This window comes from Aquila chrysaetos, chromosome 2 (genome assembly GCF_900496995.4).
Source record: "Aquila chrysaetos chrysaetos chromosome 2, bAquChr1.4, whole genome shotgun sequence".
Taxonomy (NCBI): Eukaryota; Metazoa; Chordata; class Aves; order Accipitriformes; family Accipitridae; genus Aquila; species Aquila chrysaetos.
In genome coordinates, this window is record NC_044005.1 from 38,906,245 (window position 1) to 38,925,630 (window position 19,386).

The following is a 19,386-nucleotide window of genomic DNA, read 5'->3' on the forward strand; positions in this document are numbered from 1 at the left end:
AGGACTAGAGACAGCAGTATGTCGTTATACCTAAAAAACACTCACTTGAAACATGTCATGAAGCAGTAGTAATGCAGTTTTTTGCTCCTAACTCCACGTTTCCTAAAAAAGTTGTGGGAAGGCAAGAAATGCACCTGTCATATGAGAAGGCTGGGAAGGGATTAGCTGCTTCCCCTTCCTGATTTTCAGGCATGTGCGTGTGTGTGTATACCTTATGACTTATTAAAGGTCCCGAAGGAGTTGTTCTGAAGGCTGGTTTCTTTCGAATGACCAGTACAAAGATCATCTTGAGGGCTCTGGAAGAATTTATAATGTCAGAAGATGTGATATCAAGAGCAATGAGATATTCAATGTTGAGGACGAAACAGTGGAAGAATTTTTCATAGATGGTTCAAGATACGGTGGTTGTTTGTTCGCACAGGTCTAGTAACAAGAATGTTGTTCCTAGACATGTGGGTGTATCAGGGATGGTTAAAAATTGTATAAGATGTAAATTTAAAGTAGTAAGAAAGCTGTGAAAATTCCGACATCATTCAACAAGAATGAAAAGCTTAAGGGGGAAAGGAAGTTTACCTTTGAAGTATTGTAATTTCAATTTAAAAAACATTAATTTTGGATGCTCTTTGTCATTCGTGGTTTCAACTAAATAGGATTAAACAATTTTACTATACAAATGAATAAAGTCTAGATTTGTTATCACAAGAAATTTTTAATATGGTTTGTGACAAGCAATATCAAAGTTATCAACTCTCAAGCTTCATGTTCTGAAACCAGACAACTCTCAGCAACAAAAAAAGTTGTGCACTGATAAACATAGGAGGCATATTGTATTTTTTAATTAAATATGAAAACATGAGCTGTGTACATTATTTTTTCCCTAGAAAACACAGCAATTTCAAAAGTTTATCATAAAATATTTTCATGAAATGAGTGAACCAGCAAACACATGCACTTGTGTGCCTTCCCCCCTCCCAAGATAAACGTGATAAAAGAGACATACGCAAATGTAAAAGTTAACAGAACAAGTGGTGTTTTGTTGTTGTTTGGTTCTTTTTGGAAAGGATGGAATGTAACATTGTGCTCGACTTTCTATGTCACAACAAAAAATATTTGGTGCAATATTTTAACATTTTCTTTTTAAGTTTCAATCTGGTGGAGAAAAATACCTTTTTCTATAATAAAATATGTCTGTTCTTTTTAAAACTTAACTTTTTTGCACAAAATAATTTTGTAAACTGTCATTTCAAGGGCAAGGTAGGCGGTGCCATGTCAATGTCCTCCCCCCCACTTAAAAATGTGATCTGTTATCTGAAGCAAAACAGGGAAACACAAAAAAGAGCGGAGCAGAGGCTGCTTTGCAAAGAGAAAGAAGGGCGTGTCGGACAGGGGAGAGGGGAGGGAGCGTGTGGTGGGACAGAAAAAAGTTAAAGGTCACTTTCGCCGTAGAGTGCCGTGGAGAAGGACATGTAGTCCAGGGCACCGGGTACAGCATCACGGCCATTGTAGGGTGCCATTCTAGCAATGCAATATTCAGCCTGATCAGGAGGCAGTTCCCGCCGTAATTCATCCACAGTGATGTAGTTCTGCAATGAGGACAAACAATAAGGTGATCGTTACTTTCAGAAAACTGACCTTCCTCAGAGGGACAACCACCCCCTGTCCCCCCAGGGCAGCAGACAACAGTCAGGGACAGGACCCCAACAACTCGACTAGTACTGTACACCCACACAGGGAGCTCTCTGCGCATACACCTTGGGAGGAAATGCAGTCACTCCCTACCGTTTGGACAAGAAAATGGTTTTAACAACAGAGAGGAAGACTGTTTTTGCGGGAGAGATGCTGGCACACCTAAAGAAGAGACCTGGAGGTAAGTAAGGTTAAGTTGTTAGTGTAAGACTGTGCCTTCCCGTTGACAGTGGAGGTCCTGCTGAAAGCAAATGGAAGGAAGCAGAAATTTCATTTGGATCCTGTCCCTCACTGGCAGGAGGTAACAGCTGCTTGTGCTGCTTGAGAGTTGCTGTTCCCTCCTCTTCAGAGCAAGGAAAGGAGCCCTCCCCACTAGCTCTGGCTGGTGGCACCAATGCAGGCAGCAGACAAGCAAACACTTTGTATTGCTTCCACAGTTCCCCCAACAATCCTTGCCTTTCACAGCAGACATTTTTCATAAGCAAGCAAAACTTCTTATGTAAATTCAGCTTCTGGAGACTCACTGAGCTGAGCTGAGGTAGCCTGGCTTCTCTCCATGCAGTAGGTAACAGCAGCTGCCTGTTTGCTAACCAGTATGTTGTCTTTAGCTAACTGACTCACGGGCATTTGCAGTCTGTCTGAACAATGGTTCAGGTTTCACACCATCTCTCCCTCTCTCTCCTGTGACTTTCAGTTCTCCCCCCCCCCCCCACTCCGCCTTTCAGTGTAATGACTGGAGTGAATAAAGAGGTATTTTTCTTCATAATGAAATGCTGTCTGATTCATGTTATTGTCACTAGAGCATATTAAACACTGACAAGTATCTTTAACGTACTGCACAGAGTAAATGAGTTAATAAGTAATACTGTATCCAAAAGTACCTATTCATTCAGTGATTAGCTTATCTGAATAATGTGGAATTTTCAGGCCTTGAAAGACAATAGGACCGGCTTTAGTCAGGCAGATGCCTAAAGGACAGGTATCATGGGTTTCTACATTACAGATTATGAAAAGATTATTAGTGAAACATGGAAACCAGTACTGGATTTAAGAGTAACTCATTACAATCAGAGAAATGGTATCCCACATTTCAAGTGAGATGAATAAAATCATTAGCAAATATAGATACATTAATATTACACTGTCCTAGTTTCAGCTGGGATAGAGTTAACTGTCTTCCTAGTAGCTGGTACGGTGCTATGTTTTGAGTTCAGTATGTGAAGAATGTTGATAACACACTGATGTTTTCAGTTGTTGCTAAGTAGTGTTTAGACTAATGTCATGGATTTTTCAGCTTCTCATGCCCAGCCAGCAAGAAGGCTGGAGGGACACAAGAAGTTGGGAGGGGACACAGCCAGGGCACCTGACCCAAAGTGGCCAAAGGGGTATTCCATACCATGGGACGTCCCATCTAGTATAGGAACTGGGAAGTGGGGGCGGGGAATCGCCGCTCGGGGACTAGCTGGGTGCCGGTCGGCGAGTGGTGAGCAATTGCACTGCGCATCATTTGTACATTCCAATCCTTTTATTATTACTGTTGTCATTTTATTAGTGTTATCATTATCATTATTAGTTTCTTCTTTTCTGTTTCATTAAACTGTTCTTATCTGAACCCGTGGGTTTTGCTTCTTTTTCCCGATTTTCTCCCCCATCCCACTGGGTGGGGGGGGGGAGTGAGTGAGCGGCTGCGTGGTGCTTAGTTGCTGGCTGGGGTTAAACCATGACATACACGTACATATTATTTGTTCAATTACATAAAAGATTAGTGGGGATTGTTATATGAGAAAAATAAGATTACTTTTTTTTTTATCAGCTGGTTCCACTGATGATGCAAATTTAGAAAATGAATACTTTTAGTATCATCCTGGGAGTTTTCCTACTTTAGACCAATTTCTGTGATTAAAAGATGCTCCTCTTGCAGCTACAGCATATCCTCAATGAAAATCTATTGATTGTATAACAACTGATAGTGACACACGTATGTCTGAGAAAGGTCATCTCAAGTTTACAGCTGTCAGTAATTACTAGTTTTTCAAGACTAATCAAGAACCATCTGTTGAATTTGCTCATACATTTTAAAATAACAAATTGCAACCAAGCTCTTAATTAAATTTTTAAAGCAAGAGTGGGCAGCAAAGTTCTGACTGACAGCTGAACAGGACTTTCAAATGCGTTGGCAGGCTGCACACTTTAGCCTTGCACTCCTCCAGCACCGCACAATGTTCATGTGAAAATACCCTCCACGCTGGAGAGTGCTTCCCTTGACACCTTCTCTCGGAGACAAAAGAGAAAAAGCAAAGCAGGAGCAATGCAGATGCAGGAAAGGAAGATGTGGAGCCTGACCTTATCTCCAGCCAGGATCTTGAAGGAAGCCATAACCTGGTCAGCAGTATCTGTATCTGCTGTTTCCCGGGACATGAAGTCGATGAAGGCCTGGAATGTCACTACACCCAAACGGTTAGGGTCGACGATGCTCATGATGCGGGCAAACTCTGCCTCTCCCTGGAGAACAAGAAAGTCATGTAAGCCTGGACATTTGAGCAGCAGTACTATGATAGTGGGGAGAAACTGTTCAGCAGCAGGTCTCACAGCTAGAAAAACAAAGCCAAATAGAAACCACTTCTGATTTTTTTATCAGGATATTCTTTTTTAGCTTGCTATTTTGTACAAATGCTTCCCACTCATTTGTCCTTCAGAATAAAATATTCTCAGCTGTGCCCCTAGGATACCATCCAGCTCCATCTACCTCTAGGACAATGCTCCTATCAGGGAACATATCACCCAGACTTCAGGGGAAGATGCAAATTTCTCTGTAATACATGTCGTGCTAGATGTCTCTAGCAATATTTGAAGGTCTGCATTCCTCAATTCCTTTTATTTTCATTTACTAGAAGAGAACTTTTACAGTTCTCTTCAGCTGCCAGAACAGAAGCCACCAGAAGAAACGCCTCTGGGGTCTTTAATAGTATCTGGTTCATCTTAACTAGACAGGCTTAGGAAAGAAGGACTTGCATATCTGGGGTGGCCCAGGGAAGTGGCCTTTACAGGAAAGATCCTACAAAAGCCAAAACCTTGTAGTGTAGTTTTCTGCTTTTTTTTTTTTTTTTTTTTTTTGCATATAAACAGAAGATAATCTATTCTCATCTCTGGGACCCCTTCCTCCTCAGGTAAGAAGGAGGGGAGAGCAGAGGTGCATCTTTTCCTGGGAACAGGCTCTTCTAACACATCTAGAACAGTATACCTTCAAGAGTAATTAAGGTATCTAATCAAATGTTACTGTGGCTTGGCACGCTACATTAAAGAGTCTGTATTTATACTGGGCTGATGAGTAAAATGATTAAACACTGCTTTGCCTGACATCAGGAGCAAAGATACTGAGAGTACAGCTGGATATTTTTGCACTACGCTCTTCTCCTGTCCTTTCATGAGCAACAGTCTTCGGTGAAGCTCTTCCTATTAGTTATCGCACCTCTCAAGGTGCCACATGTTACTGTTCTGAATATGCCGGTACTCTGGTGAGGGAAAAGCTACAGGGAGGATGACTGGAACTTGAACTTACTTACATGTACAGGAAGAGAGATGTGAAATAAATGGTAAGAATGAGAGGAGCAGCGTTTGAGTGTATTCAGAAATCAGGTCATGTATACTTCCAGATGAGTTCAAATGATACTTAGGGCTGGGGAGGTTGTCTGTGCTGTGCAGAGTGTAGGTACCAATACAAGGAAGTTTATTGTTTCTTCCAGTTGTAGCTACACAGTTTGATAAATATAATTCTTATTTGAAATATACAGGAATTAGACAATGATTTCCATTTTTTTACCTTCAGCTACTGCTGCGAGACAAAAATTATACATATACAACTAATACTAGATTTAACATCCGTTGCTGATAGTTCTGGGAAATAAGGCTGTATTTACCTTGATTCACTACACATTCTTCTGTTATTTTTGAAGGTACCTACAAGAATCACTTTGAACAGGAGTGACAGAGGGCTCTACATTACCATATTGTAACCCATGGAGATAAGGCAGGCTCGGAAATCTTCACAATCCATCATACCAGTCTTCTTCTACAGGGAATGATGCAAAGATGGAAAAAGCCAAGAGAGAAAAGGGAGACCAGTCCAGGGAGAAATGAACCCACAGGAGACATTACAAAGAATGAGTTTCACAGGGAAGGAGACAGAAGGAGGGATTTACAATGAAAAACAATAGAGGAAAGGTAGTTTGTGAAACCATGAAGAAGCAAAGGTGGTTTTGGACATGGAATAGTTTACACGCAAGGAAGATATCGATGATGAAAAAAAGGAATGAAGATATCAAGCAAGACAGATTGAGGGATGGAGAAGAAAAGGAGTGTTAAGTGCCACAGAAGTAAATGGAATAGTTTGAAGACATAAAAGGAATTCTCCCAAGACAAACAATTAGGGAATTAAGAAGGAATAGATACCAAAGTACATTTAGAGAGGAAGTAGTACAGAAAAGTGATGTATATATAGTCAAACACAAGAACAGCAATGACAGATGGATTAAGACAAACAAGAAAAGAAAGGAAAAAACTGTTATTTTTTCACAGTTTAACATCTGGCTGTGTTCACCACTAGCATTCAGTACCTGTGCATCGTTTCCAATATCGTAACCCAAGCTGATGAGACAGGCTTTGAATTCCTCAGGGCCAAGTGTGCCGGAGTGGTCCTGGTTATGCGGTGTGCCAGGCAGCAGGACATGCAGTGCCAGTGGGGTGACGGTGTGGGGCAGAAGGAAGGGAGACACAGAGGAGTTCAAAGGGAGGTGGAAGGACAACAAACAGGTGCATCATGCAGTGGGTGAGGAGAGAGGGAAAGGAAGAATGACATGCAGATAGAAAGACAGGGAAGAAAAATAAAAAGTGCACAACATTAGATATCACAATGACATTTCAGGATGTGCTAAAAATGCTCTTGGAACAGTTCCTTCTCAGAGAGCTCGTCACATCTTGAGAGCACTTGAATGACAAAAACAGTTAATGCTCAGAAGCCTCAAGATTTCCATCTCCCAAGTGAATTACTTGCATCACTGCTTGTTATTCATAATGTCAGAAGCCCTGTGTTTCACTAGTAACCCGGAGTGCAGGTAAGCAGGCAGAGGCAGTGGGAAGCATTGCCTTATCTTCTAGTCAAAAGTCCCACTAAAGGAGTAGGTGAGGGCAGGTATGTTTGGCAACGCACCCAAGGAAGCTTAGCTGTCAGGGCATCCCAGGAACAGACAAGGAAAAACAGCTGAAGCTCAGGGGAGCAGTGTTACGGCTGTATTTATGAGACCTGCACATGAGGTGGAGCTTTGACTGGCAAAGCTACTTCAAGTGCTCAGCTCTGCAAACAGCACTGCTGTACAGCACAGCACAACATGGCTTGGCAGCTGCTCTTCCCTTTGCTCATTGCTCATTCCCCACTCCCCCAGCGTTTGGATGTACCCATCAAACTATACACAAGCTAGCACAGGAACTGAGCATCCCAATCCACCCTGCAGAATTTTAGCTCAGGACAGCTCCCAAGCACTGAAGAGCCCCTGCCTGCTGGCACCATCTCTGGCCAGATCAAGGAAGCTACAGACAGGATGATGGGGCCAATTCCAAGCGACTTTCTTCAGAAAATCAGCTTTTAGAGTCAGCGTTAAGCCTTCATAAATCAAATACACAGATGAAGATGGGAAACCCACGTTCTCTCTGCATTATCATTCGGATTGTTGTGGAGGGAGGGGCAAACGATATGAAGGTCAAAATATAACATCTACAGGGCTTTATGGGTCCCTCTGCTAAGAAAAGAAGCCATGTTTTTTGTTTTTCTTAGGCAGCTAGAGAAGGGCTGAAATAGCCAGTGTTCAAGCAATCTGAAAGTGTTGCCAATCTCTGAGGGTGGGCTGCAGCCCTGTTCTCTGCAGACCTTTCAAACAGTCTGGCTGGTGCAGCAAGTGGTGGAGAGCAACCTGTATTTGCATCACTGACTTAGTATCGCTGCAGGCTGCTCATGGATTTCCAGACAACATTGACGGGGTTGATAATGGAGCCAGTTTCAGGCTTGGGCTGCTGTCTCTGCTTCCCTGCATGACACCTTTGTGATTTGGGTTGAGACGGAAGAGCTGCAGACAGGCTGGCAAATTGAGGGAGGAGAATTTCCTTTAAGGAATTCCTTTCTTATTGCTCCCGTTAGTGCCTTGGCATGTATTTCCACAGTAAGGCAAGGCCGGCTTTACATCAGGGTTTATCTACACCATGCAATGCCGTGGTGTGTATAGATCCTCCTGTTTGCTCCATACAAGAGCAATACTCGTCTCCTCAATACAGGTTTATGAGATGGTATGTCAGAGTGGAGGACAGCTATTCCAAAGAATTTTATAAATCAACATAATAATCTGCTCTCTGGAGAAGACAGGGTAAAAGTCTAATTTCCTAAATAAGCCTTCAAACTTTTCCATACTTAAGCTTTATCAGGAAACTTAGCAGTTTCCTGTGAAGATACACTTCTCCTCCCAGCCCAATGATCACTTAGCAGTCTTCACAGGAATGACTGCTCCACAGGAGTGGCGTTTTTAAGAATGAAACATCTTTTATTGATCTAGTTTTATCACAGTGACTGTTTGTTTTTTATTGCACTGTGCAGTCTACATGGAAACTTGTAGCTTACCAAGCTGCAGTCAGCACTGACTTACCCTGTCAAAATGGTTGAAAGAAGCCCGGAACTCATTCATCTGTTCCTGGCTGATTCCTTTGGCATCACGGGTCAGAATCTGGTTTTCCACTTCGTTGATGGTTCTAGCAATTGTTGTTAGTAACTGCTCCCAGCCCACTCGGATATGCTGGAGAAAGAGGACAGGATAATTTTAAAATTAAAAAGTAGCTCTTCTGCCTCCCAGGCCAATGGACAGAATGTGCTACTTCTTGCAAATTAAATGATCCTCGTGGCCAAGGCAGGAGAAGTCCATTTGCTCAGAAAAACTTCCTTCTCATCTGCAGTTAGCCAACCAGATGTTTAAAATCTGAATTTTGACTAAAAAAAATTGAAGAGGACAATTCCTGATCTTAAGAAAGTCTTGGTCCTATTGCAAAGTTCCATTGCCTTGTCAGGCAACATATTGGGGGCCTTCAACACAAATAAAAATCAAACTCAGTGCTTCTAGGACTTAGTTGGGCAGAAAACTCTCCTTACCAAGAAAATAAATAAACCACAGTCCTTGGAAGACACTGGTGTTCCACTGCCTCTGCTGCTGCTTAAGGGGGAGCTGACCAGAAACCAAAAGACAAGTTTCAAAGACCGTCTGTGTTCTGCTGGACTCATGTTGAACTCAGATTGCTTCCAAGAAACCTCACGTTGTCAACAGAAAGCCAGACTCCGATTTTAAAAAAGCTTTTGTTGGACTTTTTTCTTCTGCCTGGCTGTGGCAGCTCAAAATCACCAATAGGCTGCCACAATCAGGTGGCAGGAGAAATGAGAGCAGCCACTCTTTCAAGCAATACTGTTGATCTCATGCAGGTTATTTCTATTGTCTCTATTTGGAAGTACATTGGAATGGGTTGGCACGAAGTACAGCAAAGCAAAAACAGAAATTCAGCAACATGTTGTTGCATGCTTGGCCACATTGTCAAGCTCTCCATTTTCCTGAGAACCACAACACGTTGCCAGAGCTAGATGTGGCTGATGCTAACTGGTCACAGCAGATGAGGCTGTCTGATCTGCTGCCAAAACATTTACCTCCATGGTGTAGTTGGTGTGCTTGTTGTCAAAGATAAGCGCTTCCTGGATCTGTTGGTGGTCTCCTTCCAACTGGTCAATCTTTGGTTTGTAATTCACAATGCTTTTCTCATACTGCCGCAAGTGGTTGAGCTGGTCCTCCAGGGTCCCATGCATCTCTATTGAAATGCGGCCAATCTCCTGCATTAGCAAAGCCAAAGGAGTTAGACCCCATTGGAAGGACAAGCCTCAACATGCTTGACATTTATTGCAGCTATTTCACGCTCACACAGGATGATGATTCAAAAAAAATCTCACGGAGCAGTTACTTTAAATGAGCCAAGACAGTGTCAGCAAAAATTTTAGCAGAGCCCTGAATATTTTCCAAGTGAGGTGAGTCATGAGATGTGTCTCATACAAGGATACAAAAGAAAAGGAAACTGCAGTCCATAAGATAGTACTGTACCAAGCCAGATCTTTTTCTGATGTACTGTCTGCCATTAAGTTAGTCCCTTCATACAGACATATTTCTGTAATTGCTCTCTTCTTTACAGCTCCTGCCATCAGTAATAGCTTTGTATTTTTCCATTTCATCAACTCCAATTACTTTAACTCAAATCTCACCTAAAGAGAGAAGAGCTCTCTTAAAAATATGTCTCCTCTACTGATGTGTGATATGCTAATTGTATTTATTTTGTCATGTGTATCAAGACTATTGCTGTGAAAGCAGTTACAGAAAATATGCCTCCGATCTAGGGTTTTTAACTTGCTGCATATAAACACAACTCTATTAAAATACCAGTGTTCGCCATTTTAAGTCATTTTTTTAATCTCTGTACTAAAGAGTTAGGGGAAGAAAAGTACAAGAACTTCAGTAACTGGTATCAACCTTGGGATTCTCCATATTTTCTGTGAAACGTTCTCTTGCTGTAACCTGAAGGAAGAAATGACCGTGACAATGGTCAAGAAAGACCAAGGATAAGAATATCAGTGAGGATCACAGAGGAAAACATACTGTTTCAAAATGAGCAAAGCACTACCTCCATCTTGGTCTGGATCCAGGGTCCAATGACATTGGCTTGTGCACCAAACTGTTTACGAAGTCGTTCATTTTGCTGCTGGCGAGCATGTTCTTCCATCAGGGCTTGATCCCTTCTGGGAACCAGTTGCCGCACCTACAGCAGAGTAACAAAGTGTGCAGTTTATACATACAGAGGCACATGTATAGTAAATGTAGAAATTGCCACAAGGAAGGGAGGAGTGGGTGTTTGCACTGAAAACAAGCAGTCATGTGGTTTAGGACATGGTGGGAAGGCTCATGGAACGTGAATCCTATCTGCTGTAGGGTGCACGCCGCAAACTCATCTTGGGCAATGGAAGACCAGAAGAAGCTTCCATTCACCACTTGGGTTTTTGGTGGCTCATGTTAACTGAATTGCAGGACCCTGTTCAGATCTCACTTTGGTGATCTTGTTTGGCAGTAAGAACCAGCAGCACAGCTGGTATGGAGAGTAGCTGCTCTTTTAGGTTTACAGCAAGGGAAGGCTACTTGGCTGTGGACGTAAAACATCTGAAGGGTCTAATGGTGAAAAAGGATACTGAGTCACATGCCATACTTACTTGCTTGTCAGGTCAACTGAGGACTGAAAACCTCAAAGCTTTTAATTTAGCATCTTTCATTATAAAAATAGCAAGTAAAAGGGATCAAACATCCCTTAGGCATTTATATGAAAGATGTCTTCCACTTTCCAAGCACATGGCAACTGAGCCGAAAACAAATGACAAAAAAAAAAAAAAAGCTCAGCAGTAAGCATGAGAGGGTAACTGAAGAGTAAATAATCCACTTCCTGGGGCCTCAGTGATTGAGCAGTGGCATCCTGCCACACTAACTTGCAAGGTTGGAGAGAACTCACATGTTCCCATTTGCCATTGATCTCATGTGGGGTGATCGTAGTGTAAGGATTCGTTCCTGCCATGTTGACATGGTATGTCTGGACAATCTTTGAGACTTCATTGTGGATTCCCAGGATGGCCTGTCGCTCCTTGTCGGCATCTGGCAAAGTGGCTTTGAACTGTTCGTGTGCTGTGGTCAATCCCTGCAGAAGGAAGGCAGCAGCAAAGGGAGGGTAAGAGCATTAGTTACTGAATAGCCTCTTCAGCAAATGTATTCCTGCAGAAGTAACTGCAAAAGCTTACGTATTCCCAGGATACAAAGCAGGCTACTCTAACACACTTTTCAGGTTCTCTCAGCATCAGTGAACAGGCTGTTTTAAGTAGTTAAATGATGTGAAGTCTCATTTTCCCTCTGTTTCTGTCCCATGTTGACCAGTGACAGAGATCACATCCCAAAAAATGGTGGAATAATTCTGGCTCATAATTTAGGGGGAACTATTTCTCCAACAGCGCTCAGCGACTGCCTGTCAGCCCCTTTGGGAAAAAGATCTGACTACTAGCATTACTTTAAAGCAGTCATGTCTCACTAGTGTAAATGTGCCATGTTTTTCTTTTCCCACTAGGTATGCACTAGTTCTACACCTAAGATAACTCCAGATTAATAGTAAGAGTCAGATTCAGTCTGATCAGAGTCAGTTAGAACTAGGTAAAGGTCTTCAGCCAACTGCAAACTTGCACAGGAAACATATGCTCCTCCTGCTGAAAAACAGCTCCTTCTCCCTGAACACAACAGGCCCTGTTTCCCGTCTTGCTGCAGTGCCCAGACTCTGCTCCAAGGACCGATGGTGGGGGCACGCTTGCTGGTAGTTTGTGGACAGCTGACAAGCCAGTTGGTCCTGGCTCATCTCCCACTGCTTCTACAGGCCTTTAAGGTACTTCATCCCAGATGCCTGGAAGATCAAGACTAGGGAAGCAAATGCAGGGAAAAAGGCAACAAAACGAGTGGGGGACAGAGAGGCATGTGCAAGGATAATCGAGGGAACAGTGTGGACAGAAGAACGAATTAAAGTAAACTGTATGATTGACCACTCTTTTACAACACACACTGTAACTACTTTTTGTAAAATTCCTTCCTTACATGGTGACTCATTACATTGCAGCTGCTGCAGTGGCTATAGAGATGTAATGCAAGTCTAGGGGGCTGGGAAAGATATGGCAAACAGTCACAAAGAGATGATGGAAGTGTTTAAATGCTGTTCAGATTTGTTCTGCATTATGAAAGACTTAATGAACCCCTTTGTTCAGGAGGGAAGGGTAGAAGAAACAAGTAGCAGCTCAGTAACAGAGCTGATACTAGGCTAGGGCTATTTCACTACCCCTTCACTGCCCTGGCTGCGTAGTGTGTCCTGTTGGTCTCCCATTCACTGCCTCACTGATGGCCACATTGTTGTCAGCCTTTCCTGCAAAGAGCTGACTTGGATTCTTTTCATAAGCCCAGCAAGCAGGAGAAATACAAGTCCCCACTGCAACCCAGGAAGAGTAATTCCTGGTCTCAAAGGTCTGAAAATTACCTGTAGATACCTCAAGTTGCTTTCGTAACACCCTTTCAGAAGGGGGAAAACTGAGATATTGTCTCTGTTGCCTTGCAGGAGGCAAGAAGACTTTTGCTTCAAATCCTAATCCACTACCAAAGTGGACAATTACTGCCGTCATGGCACGTCCTATCACATAGGACCAGATGACCTGGTCATGACACTGTATAGGGCAACTGACCTGCAGAACCTGTGAGCAGCATTAAGCTTTGCTCATGTGGGTTAAAAAAACCCCACAAGACCCTAAAAGAGAGAGTCACTCAATTTTCAGGCTTTCATTAATAAGACTCTGGAATTACACTGAAAAATCCACTGTCACTTCTTTGTGTCCAGCTAGGATGGTGTGAGCACATTTCATACATATCCAGATCCAGGTTTTTGGAGGAAATCAAGGAACAACATACTCCTTTTTGTTTCTTTTGCTAAGGTTCACTCACTAGAGCAGAAGCACCAAAACATGACCTACAAATTCAGCACCACTAGGAATCCAGGAGACCCGACTTCCCTCTATCCCAACCTGATTGGTGCAGATGACCACTCTGTACCTGGATCTCCTCAATGGTGTGAACAATGAACGTGTCCTGCAGGTCCTCCATGGCCCCTTCCATCCAGTTATTAAAAGGGGCAGCTCGTTTGGCATATTCCAGGTACAACTGGTCAATTGTTTCCAGTAGCTTCTCTGTCCTCTGCACATGCACAGAAAAAGAAAGAAAATCAGAAAAAATGGTTAGAGAAGAATAATCATATAGATATGTGGGTTGTCTGAGCTGCTCCTTCCTTTCAGACCTCCTAGGTGCTCCCAGGACAGCACTACGGTAAAAGTCTCTCTGCTGTTAAGAGATTACACACAGGATGGATTTTTTACTCTGATGGAAAAATCTGAGGTCTTTTGAAATAAAACAAGGACAGTCTTTTCAAGCAGAACAAAATTACAAAACACAGAAAAGTAGAAATAAATCAATAGCCTGAGCAAATGAACGGCACTATAATTGGGCTGGAAGGGGAAAAGCAGGCTAAATATACTGAAATGTAGCCCTTGTTTACCATCCGGGATGTTCTAGGAGTGCACAAGAGCTGAAATTGGTTGCTCGTGCCCGCTGCAGCTTGCTTTCCACAAATGACCTACCCACGTAATCCCAAAGGTCCAAGTTGTAACAGGTCTCACCTCCAAGGCTTCTCTACGTTTCTGGGTTAGGGCACCCAGATTATCCCACTGATCACAGATCTTCTGGCACCTGGCATTGACACTGGGAGAGTCGTAATAGTCCAGCTCACTATAAGGGGTGGGGGAAAAAAGGACAAGAAGTCAAATAAAGACCTTTTGGAGAAGAAAGAGAAACCCATTAGAAATCTTTATCAGCCTTCAGGACTGATTCAAAGAGCTCATGGTCTCTGCAAGTAAAGCGAGCCAGGAAGACAGCAGTATCTCGTTTTGGAGACACTGTATGTTATAGTACATCAAACAGCACAGAACAGGAAGAAAAACAACCACCACCCAAGCCCTCAACAAACACTGGTGCTGGCTGCCTGATGGGAATAACTTGGCACTGGTGGAAGGGAGTATACACTTTTGCTCAAACTGAGAATAAAGAGATTATGAGCAGAGCAATATGCCCCTGTATTCTGCTTAAGAACATCGTGCAGGCTAACCACCTGTATCTCACACATCAGAATGGGCAGCAAAGATTTTACTATGAATGCAAAGAAACTGCTTAAGATCGTTCTAAGAGTTGCATAGTACCGGTGCCAAGTAATAGCTAAATTACACAATCCATTCATTTATTTAGGACAATCCCAGAATTACAGTGTAGGTTTCTCTCCTATATGCCTGACAGGGAGTGATTTGCTGAGATGTCTATAGGTTGGCACCCACGGAAGACAGGCTGGTAAGAGTATTGCTGGGGAAAGGAGAGCACGGGGGTAAGCTGAAGCTTCTGGTCTTGTATTGATTGCTTTGTGCTCTTGGTTCTGCACATGGTCAAAGAGGGAGAAACCGGCAGGCAGAGGGAGACCAGCCAAGCTGGGAAGTGTCAGCCTTGAAACAGAAAGCAGAATAACTCACTGGGCTACTGAGTGACCCTGGGCCATGTGATGAGCATTTCTCTAAGCAGGTTTAAACAGTTTCCTCTTGCCTCCCCCAGCCTTGTTTTTTCCAACCATGGTATTGCCCTTCTGAGGTGTGTGGGCACAACTGTTGGTGGAGTCTTGCGGTAAAATAGTCAGGAAACCGATTTGGGCTAAAAATAACTTTTTCTTTGCTGGGTTTTTAATCCAGATCAGTTCCTTGATCTACTTTGCTGCAGAGCCAGCACTGCCGATGAAAGAACTGCTTCTGAAAGCCTGGCTTGTAACACACCCATGCTGGACCACTACTGCTGGGGAGTGGAATGTGCCATGCCCGCAAACATGCCTGGCATGGGCAGCTGCAGTGGCTTCCTCCAGACCCTCTCCATCTCCCTGGTAGTGTATTTCTGGGGGAGAAAAGAGCTCAGCCATTGTTTTTCAGGGCATGGCCTCTTTGCTGAGATGGAAAATGGATTTTGGAAGGATGACAGAGCTGCTGTTCTCACACTTTGGAAGAAATCACCTCTCCCCCATATTAAGGCCCAGCCTTCCCTGTTGCTCTTAGAGCTGCAGCTGTTTTGGCTGGCATGTAGCATGTGCTTTGGAAGTGGCAGGTCAGCTAATGCTTGCTGACTAGCCAGCCTCGGTTTTAATCTTACTGACATGGAGGATTGCCTTGAACGCTCCTCCTGTTCCAAGGTCAATCCTCCAGTGGACAAGGGAGCAATTCCGTAAATCTGTGTTGTTAAAGGAGATAATGATCTTGATCCAGTTATCCTGATTTTTAAGAGAAAAAACAGTCTTTCAGCCCAAGAGTACTGATCTTAGCCCAGACACTAACTTGACATAGGCCAGTGTGATATATAAATATTTTTAAAACAGGAAACAAAGTCAACGCCAAGTTGTTCAGACTGTTTTTGCCAAGAAACATGCACAGTTTCAAAATTTCTCTCCCTGTGCTGCAGAGACCAGCTCTTTACCTGCGTGCTATCCCTAGTAATCAACTTCCTGCCCTGAGGAGACCCCATTTGTCCTGGTAACCTGCGTCACTCGTCAGTCCAGGAAAGGGAGTGGAAGTGAAGGTTTCCAAGCAGGGGGAAGCAGGAAGGGAGCTGAGCTGCTGTGGGGATGCCCTGGAGCAAGTGCCGACCAGAGTCCATAGGTGCGGAGCTCCTGGGACAAAGAGCTGGGGGTGGCAGCAGAGGCCACGATGGGCTCAAGCATCAGCAGATTTTTTTCCTGCCAGAGTAAGGAGGATTTTTTTGATAAAAGAGAACAAACTGAAGGCCTGCTATCCTCTGCTGTTTCCTACTGTTCCTGGAAAAGTATGACGGCGTTACAACTCTGAAACCTAGCAGGCACCAGCGGCAGGTCAGACTCTTTAGGAAAGGGTTCACAGCAGCATAACGAGCTGGAAGAGGATGGAAACTTGGCTTGGGGATAAAATTCTGCCACCCCCTCATCAGCACCCACGACTCATCCGTTTTCTGGCCTGCTCTTGTGGTGCGTCCGGATACTGGAGAGCAGTATCCTAGATACTGTTTGGAAACACTGGGACTTCCCAACATTTTTGTATGGAGATTGATTTATGGCTTGCCAGAGGGCAGAGGGCAACGCTGATTAAGCCTCTCTGGCCACAAGGATGGGATGTGTGCCGGGGTGCCGTACTTCAGCTCTTGTGCAATAGCAGCAATCTGTTCCACGCGGTCCTGGTGTGCAGCCAGGTCGCTCTCAAAGGCCTCATGTTTCTTCAGCAGGGCCTTTATCTCCGAGAGGGTAGCAGTTTCGTAATCCTTCTGCTGCAGCATTGCTTCCTTACCTGGGGAGGGAGCCAAAGGACAGGAGAATGAAGGGCAGGACCCAATGCCCCCAAAGCCATCTCCCCACCCCGGAGGCCCTCAAAAGGGCATCTGCCCCACTCCAGACACCCTGCTCGAGGCTTGCCCTCAGGTGTGCTGGCCTAGAGATGCACAATCCTCACTTTCAAACCACAGAGCGTGAGTTTGCCATTAGCAACAGTGAAGGGCACATAGTGGAGCTCAAGCCAGTGCTGTCAGTTTATACTGGACTAGTCTCAGTGTATGCAAACTGGGCTATGCTGGTCCTGTAAATGCCAGCTGTAGCATTTACTGTACGGTAACTTTTCCTCTGCTCTGTAGCTCTTTTCTATCCAAAGTTCTCACTTTGCAACAGTTAGGGAATGCCAATGTGGCCGCGTTATGTAGCAGAACACAGATCAAGCTGATTTTCATACATTGTTTTCTAATAAAGTAAGAAATGAACGTAGCATTCTTGAGAGGAAAATCTCATGGAAGCACCGATGCATGATCCATCGCTTCCTCCCTACATAACAGACAGCACTATGTCAGGCAATAGGAAGCAGGTAGGTTGGCATTACCATCTGTCCAGGACTCATGAATGGATGCCTTCTGCCGGAACTTCTCTGCCAGGTGATCCAGCCTCTCTAGCCTCCGGATCTCATTCAACAACCACTCCTCATAGCCCTTCTCAGCCTGCTCTAGGCCACCCCAGGCATTGTTTATATCCTAGAGACAGAAGCACAAGAAGAAAAGGCATTTTAGAAGATAGGGGGGAAGATGTACATCAGCATTAGTCTCCATGAGCTATATGGCTCCAACTGGTTGGAGGGAATGCATGTAGGCTTTTAATCTCATAGTGTTGTGCAAACAGGTCAGGAAGACAACGTGCCAGACTTAAGATAAGCAGGACTAGCAGTGTCAGGATATACCTGTCTGCACGAGAGTACCTCTCGAAACACTTCCGACATGAAACTTCAACAAAACCATTTTTCAATTAGAAAAAATAAGAGGCACCTAGACATCTCCTCATAAAAGACATGCAACTTGTGAAGAGCCTCAGTCTGGTTTAGATACAGAGAAGCAATGATCGCTTGACCCCCTCTTATTATAGCCTCACTGAACTGTATTCGGTAGGGTTCCTGCCACAGAATAGCTCACTCTGAAGGTGGGGTATGCTCTGCCCACCCATGGGCACAAAAGGAGTCCCATTTTTTAGGCATGGTTGGGGTATATACGAGCAGTTAGCCCCACTCACCGAGACCATTTTCCCTTCTGAAGGCATGAAGGCTGGCCTGTTGCTGAGCCGCAGCTTGGTCTGCAAGGTGTTGAAATTGATCTCAAGTTGGCACTTCTCTTGGACCTTGGGGGGCTTGTGCAGGCGGCGGTAGTCCCGGAAGTCCTCCAGTTTCTGCTGCATGGCTTGCATGGTGTTCTCTGGGGCCCGGTTCTCCAGCCAGGGGATGGTGCGACGGATCCACTCCAGCAGCTGGAAAGAGCAATGACAAGCCTCGAACTGAAAATTGTGTCAAAACTACAGGTGTTGCTCTGAACTCGTTAGGGATAGTTTACTTTTATGTTTGCTGTCAGAAAGATTCTGCCACCAGCAGGGCTTGTAAAGAAAAGTTTGCCAGCTTTTTTAGATGTATTTTTTTTTAATGAGCAGCCCATTCCCTACCACGCTAAGTAGTACCGCTTGTTGCAGTACTGCCACTCCAACGTGCTTAAGCCATAGGTTTCGCACAATCAGGACCAAACTGTGTCCTCAGATTACACTAAAGCCTTAGAGTTTTGCTGGACTGTTACATAACTAAAGGATGCTGTAAATCATATTATCTCCAGAAGGGTCTGACAGGAGAAATCAAGTTCTTGCCTCCAGTTACACTTTTCCCACTCTAGCTTCCTTGAAATCAGTGTTGCTCTTTGAAAAGCCCTCTTTAGCAAACCTATCTGGGGAGCCAGCAAAATGCTAGTGCAATAGGCAGTCTATACTGTGAGTGGAGTAGTGTCCTATGCTTTTCAGACCAGGCTGAAACCAGGCTCATGGGCTATGTTTGCTCTTCTGTTCTCCATCTTCCCCTCCCTACTTATCTTCCACAAACACAGTCCAGTCCACATTTGGTCACTTCTGTAGTTTCACAGCTGTCAGTCTGTCAGCCTTCTCAGTTAACCAAAGCAGCCTCCAGACTGTATCTTACACAGATTCTTTCCAACTATCAGCAAACACATATTTCTTTCCTCAATTATCTCTAACTTCCATTCTCTCCGATCCAATTCATGACTTCTGCAGTATATCAGCATACAATTTGTATGAAAGATGTTACAAAATTGTATAGTCCTGAGGAATGCAACTTAGACCAGCTTGATTCTTCCTTTAATTTTAGCATTTCTGCGGCTGCTCTTATTAAACTGATAAACTCAAAGCTGCTCTATGGAAGCTTTCTGTTTTAAAGCAGATTGCTCTTTCCTTTAAGGTAAGTTCAATCTTTAATTTTTCTCAAGCTAGAAGGGGGAAAAAAAAGGATTTTCCAGGAAAACATGGGCCAATAGCATTCCCCAAGATTAGTTATCAGCGTTAAACGCAATTCCTTTCCACCACCCAGAAACCAACAGCACCATGGACACCTAC

General features: G+C 43.9%; 1 protein-coding gene across 9 annotated transcripts in view; it reads right to left on the reverse strand.

Annotated features, from left to right (window-relative positions):
* Window positions 1-689: 689 nt before the first annotated feature.
* Window positions 690-19,386, reverse strand: part of ACTN1 (actinin alpha 1) — a 93,281-nt gene continuing 74,584 nt past the window's right edge. For 5 of the 9 annotated variants that reach the window (XM_030042041.2, XM_030042031.2, XM_030042065.2 and 2 more), the window contains exons 10-21: window positions 18,016-18,246; window positions 17,339-17,486; window positions 16,609-16,759; window positions 14,042-14,150; window positions 13,422-13,562; window positions 11,305-11,487; window positions 10,432-10,566; window positions 9,413-9,592; window positions 8,373-8,519; window positions 6,300-6,380; window positions 4,030-4,188; window positions 690-1,583 (exon numbers count right to left, since the gene is read on the reverse strand). In XM_030042041.2, coding sequence (XP_029897901.1) covers window positions 1,425-1,583; window positions 4,030-4,188; window positions 6,300-6,380; window positions 8,373-8,519; window positions 9,413-9,592; window positions 10,432-10,566; window positions 11,305-11,487; window positions 13,422-13,562; window positions 14,042-14,150; window positions 16,609-16,759; window positions 17,339-17,486; window positions 18,016-18,246 — 1,824 coding nt within the window. In that variant the 3' untranslated portion in view covers window positions 690-1,424. Of the gene's footprint in view, window positions 1,584-4,029; window positions 4,189-5,689; window positions 5,756-6,299; window positions 6,381-8,372; window positions 8,520-9,412; window positions 9,593-10,431; window positions 10,567-11,304; window positions 11,488-13,421; window positions 13,563-14,041; window positions 14,151-16,608; window positions 16,760-17,338; window positions 17,487-18,015; window positions 18,247-19,386 lie in introns of all 9 variants that reach the window. The other 4 variants (XM_030042056.2, XM_030042049.2, XM_030042082.1 and 1 more) reach the window with 2 other exon arrangements.